This window comes from Solanum tuberosum, unplaced genomic scaffold, assembly GCF_000226075.1.
Source record: "Solanum tuberosum cultivar DM 1-3 516 R44 unplaced genomic scaffold, SolTub_3.0 scf00140, whole genome shotgun sequence".
NCBI lineage: Eukaryota > Viridiplantae > Streptophyta > Magnoliopsida > Solanales > Solanaceae > Solanum > Solanum tuberosum.
In genome coordinates, this window is record NW_006239064.1 from 810,576 (window position 1) to 815,242 (window position 4,667).

The window sequence follows — 4,667 nt, forward strand, 5'->3', positions numbered from 1 at the left end:
CACCACCCCCACCACCACCGTTATACCCACCCCCAGAACTAACTCCACCACCACCTCCGGCCATATCTCCACCACCCCCATCTTTCTCCCCTGTACGACCCATAGTAGTTTTTTCCCCTTCCATTTCTCTATACTTGGCCAAGTAAATCTTCAATGGCTCAACATACTCTTCGAATCCTAAAGTCGTCATAGCCCAAAGCAAATCATCACCGTTAATCGTCTTCCTCTTCTCTCTCTGGCACTTATCCGATGCTTCTCCGGTAATGAAACTGATAAATTCCGATACACACTCTTGAACTGTTTCCTTAGCATCCTTTGAAATTTTCGCGTTCGCCGGTAAAGCTTTCTTCATTATTCTGCTCACGTTAGCTATCGGAAGGAACCTGTCTTGCTCCCTTGTTGATCCTTCACTGTTCGCGTTGTTGTGACCTCCTGATTCGTTGTCTGAATCAGCCATCGCCAATCCCCAATTTCTCAAAATTCAAAAAGGGTACTCGAGAAAAACACCTTTTTCCTGCTAAAACAACAAAAACGAAAAAAAACCCTTTATCTCCGGTGAGTTGGAGATGATGTTTTCAGCAGGAAATTTTAACTGGGTTTGGATTTTCCGGCGAGAAAAATCTAAATTGTATACAAACAGATGGGATAAAAACAGAAAAACAAAAATGGGGAGAAACGCTCGCCGGAGATTTTTCGCCGGGAAATATTTCCGGCCGGGGAGAGAGATGAGGGAGAAAAGAGCAAGAGAAAATGCAGGATCCGTTGGATCGTGGGGTATAATATTCAATCGGGTACGACACGTGTCGGATTTAAAACCGTTCATTTGGTGATAAGGGTTAGATAATGTGGGTGAATCTGAACCGCACAATGAACGGTGGGGCAGAGCTATCTTGACGGTTCAAAAAAGGAGTCACGTGGTGGGTGTGAAAAAAAAATAATCTATAGACTATGTGGGGGAGTTATGTTATTTCACTAAAAGATTTTTACATTTAGGATTAGTAACTTTTTTTTTGGTTGATTAATTATCGATTAGGGAGAAGTGATTAGATAAGAATTTATGCTATCGAGGATATGACTTTAGATAAAACAGTGTAGAGAATGTGTGCGTATTAAGTTAGTAGGTTTGTTGGTGTTTGTCGTTGTACTAGTGGGCTCCCCCCCTCCCCCCCCCCCCCCACCAACGGATTTATTCACCTTTTTCACTTCCCCAACACCCCCTACCACACCCCTACTTTTAATACTATAATTTAATCCCTCAAGTTATCATAAATACACTTTAACCCATTTTTAATATTATAAATACCCCTCTATCCCTTATTATTTCTTACAAAATCATCTATTCTCTCATCTATTTTATATATCCTCTCAATCTTAAGTCTTAATTTTTTATTCCATTTAAGTCTCATATTATATCATAATACATATATTTCAATTCTAAATTTTCATATTATATCATAATATATATAATTCTCATATTTGCTATCAAGTATTGGAGTTCCAAATTACAAGTTACAACAAACTACAAGCTTCAAGAATCGGTTATAACGTCTGCTATTAACGCAGACGTTTGGTACATTCGTTTCATAATATTTATATTTTATTTTTCGTCATTATTTTTTGTGTTATTATTATTTTTATATTACACTTTACATATAATTAAATATGAGTTCTAGCAAAAGAGATATTGATAAAGGAAAAGAGAAAGAACCAAGTGGCATTAGTAAATTATTTAATTTTAATAAAAAAAAGTAGTAAGGAAAAAAATAAGAGTAAATGTGGTGGTACTTCTTCTAAATCAATGTCTAGAGTTAGATTTAATACAAATGATTCTACTTATGTGATACTTCTTATGATATTGATTCAAATGTTCAACTCGATCATGAAATTTTAGAACGACGTTATGATAATATTAATCCTAATCTTGATGAAAATTCAGGTGAAGACTAGAAGTTGATTTGGGAGAAGATGAATTAGAAGATACACCTACTAGTCCGGTGACAAAAGTTTCAAATGAAACTACAAATTCAACGGAGCAAAATTGTGGACGCCCACCCCATATACCTCCTACAAGGGAGATGGTAAAGTATCAACGCCCTAAAACTTCTGTTGTGTGGCAATTTATGACTTTCGATAGGAAAACTCTATTGTTATTTGTAATAAGTGTAAACAACCTTTTAAACATAAACAAGGTGAAGGTCAAGGTGGGACGGGGGGCTTAAATAGACATTTGTTATCTTGTGTGCCGATTCAATATAAAGAAGCTAAAGCATTAGCCGATAGAAAAAAAGGAATTCCAGTTAATGATGTTGATATTAATGTTAATGAATCGATAGGGGCTTCTAACATGGTTCAAGGAACATTAGATCCTTCTAACCCAGTGGTCCACTAACACAACGTAAATATAATAAGGAAAGAGATCGCGAAAATTTAGCAAAAATGGTTTATGTTTGTGGTTTGCCTTATAGTTTTCCTTCACATCCCGATTTTATTGAATATATTCAACAAACTTATAATCCTTCTTTTAAAGGTTTTTCAAGAAATACTGTTAAAGCTGATGTTTTTTTTATATCAAGGTAAACATTGTCAATATCTTTGTTGGTTTTTTAGCAAATTAGATTGTAGAGTGTCTATAACTTCGGACATGGGTCGTAATGTTAATAGACATGATTATTTAACTATTACAACACATTGGATTGATCATAACTGGAATTTGCAAAAATGAATCTTAAGTTATAAAGAATGTGTAGAGAAAAAAATTGGTGCATATTTAGCTTCAAATATTTTGAGTGTTTTAGATTATTACATGCTTATAGATAAAGTAATGTCTGTCGCATTAGATAATGCATCTAATAATACAAACGCTGTTAGTATGTTAAAAACTAGATTATGTCCAATTGATGTTAATGTTTTTCATGTTAGATGTGTTGCACATGTATTAAATTTAGTTGTACACGATGATATTTCATTATTTGACTATGTTGTATGAAAATTGAATATGTTGTTGCCTGAATTTTTTATGCTCATAGAGCTGCTAGAATTAGGTAATTTAATGAGCGTTGTGTACTATGTGATTTGCCACCAAGAAAAATTTCAAGACATATTAAAACAAAGTGGAATTCTTTTTACGAAATGCTTTCAGTTGCTTAGGAATATAAAGGACCCATACAAATGGTGTTTAATGCTCATAATGCTAACCCATTAGATATAATTTGTGAAGAAGATTGGGAAGAAACTAATGAACTATTAAAATTTTTAAGACTTTTTTATGATGCTACAACCATGTTTTCTGGAATTTATTATCCTACTATTTAATCAGTATTAATAAGTATTTGTGCTATTACAATTCAATTTTCTAAATACAAAAAAATTGAAAAATTTAGAGTTGCAATTGAGGGTATGATTGAAAAATTTAATTTTTTTTCCTATTCCTCAAATTTATTTAACTGCTACTTTACTTAACCCTCAATATAAATTACGAGGTGTGCAGGGACTTGTTGAAACTTTTTATGATACTTTAGAAATTTTACCGGAAGAAATTCCAACTTGTGAAATGTGTAAGTCTAGCAGAAAAGTAAAAGCAAAAATTTTGTATGAAAAATATAGAACTATAGGAAATACAAGGAGAAGTTTGGTCAAACTTCTAATCCTCAGAGTAAAGATCGAATTAATAGTTTTATGCGAGGTTTTCTTGGTCTTAATTCTATTAACCGTGATAATTTTTGAAGAATATCTTAATCAATCTTTAGAAACAATGGACGACGACGATGGCAATGTAGAAATATTAGCATGGTGAAGGAGGCGGAGCGTTGCATTTCCAATTTTTAACAAAATGGTTCGTGATGTTCTAGCTATTCAAGCTTCATCAGTTGCATCAGAGGCTGCTTTTAGTGCGGCAAGGTTTCAACTTGGCGATCATAGACATTCATTGGCGGAAGAAAGTTTGGAAACATCAGTTTTATTTAGAGACTGGGTCAACGCCGAGAGGAGGAATTATAATTTGCCAAAGTTAAGTTCCAAACAAGAAGCTTGGATTAATGCGGTAATTGGATCTAGTGATGATGAATTAGAGTCACAAGAGTTTCTAGCAAGTTTGCCAACACCGGAGGATGTTACCGTCGATATGATGCGACCATTAGAATTGAATTTTAAAGGAAAATACAAATATTAGATTACGTCCGAGAACTAATTGAAACAGAACCCTTCCTAGAAGGTGGCTGCGTAGATTAATTACTCCCCTAATATTTATAAATTGTAACTTCTAAGTTCTAAGTTGCAATTAGATTTTATTGAATAAATTTGAAGGTTTTATTCAAGTCTTTTTTATACAACTATTGTCTTGCATTTTAATTTTAATATATACATACATAAATACATATATACTAAACTAACTTTAAAATACTTAATTTAAAAATTGAAATTTCAAGTTTAAATTACTTTATAATATTTAAAATACAAATTTGAACTTCTCAAATTTGAAATTTGAAACTTGAAACTTGAAATTTGAAATTTGAAAACTTAAGCATTTTTTATTAGCTAAAAATGTTATTGAAAACCAAATAAACTAAAAATGTTATTCAATAACATATAATTTCAATACAAATAAATAAACATATAAAAAAAAAATCCCACGTCCCGTCCCGCCAAATCCCGTCCCATCCCGTATATAT

At 32.8% G+C, this 4,667-nt stretch overlaps 1 protein-coding gene across 1 annotated transcript in view; it reads right to left on the reverse strand.

Annotated features, from left to right (window-relative positions):
• LOC102592587 (nuclear transcription factor Y subunit B-3) overlaps positions 1–864 on the reverse strand; it is a 4,810-nt gene extending 3,946 nt beyond the window's left edge. Inside the window, exon 1 of the mRNA XM_015310711.1 lies at positions 1–864. Within this exon, the coding sequence (XP_015166197.1) occupies positions 1–457 (457 nt within the window). The 5' untranslated portion in view covers positions 458–864.
• Between the last annotated feature and the right edge of the window lie 3,803 nt (positions 865–4,667).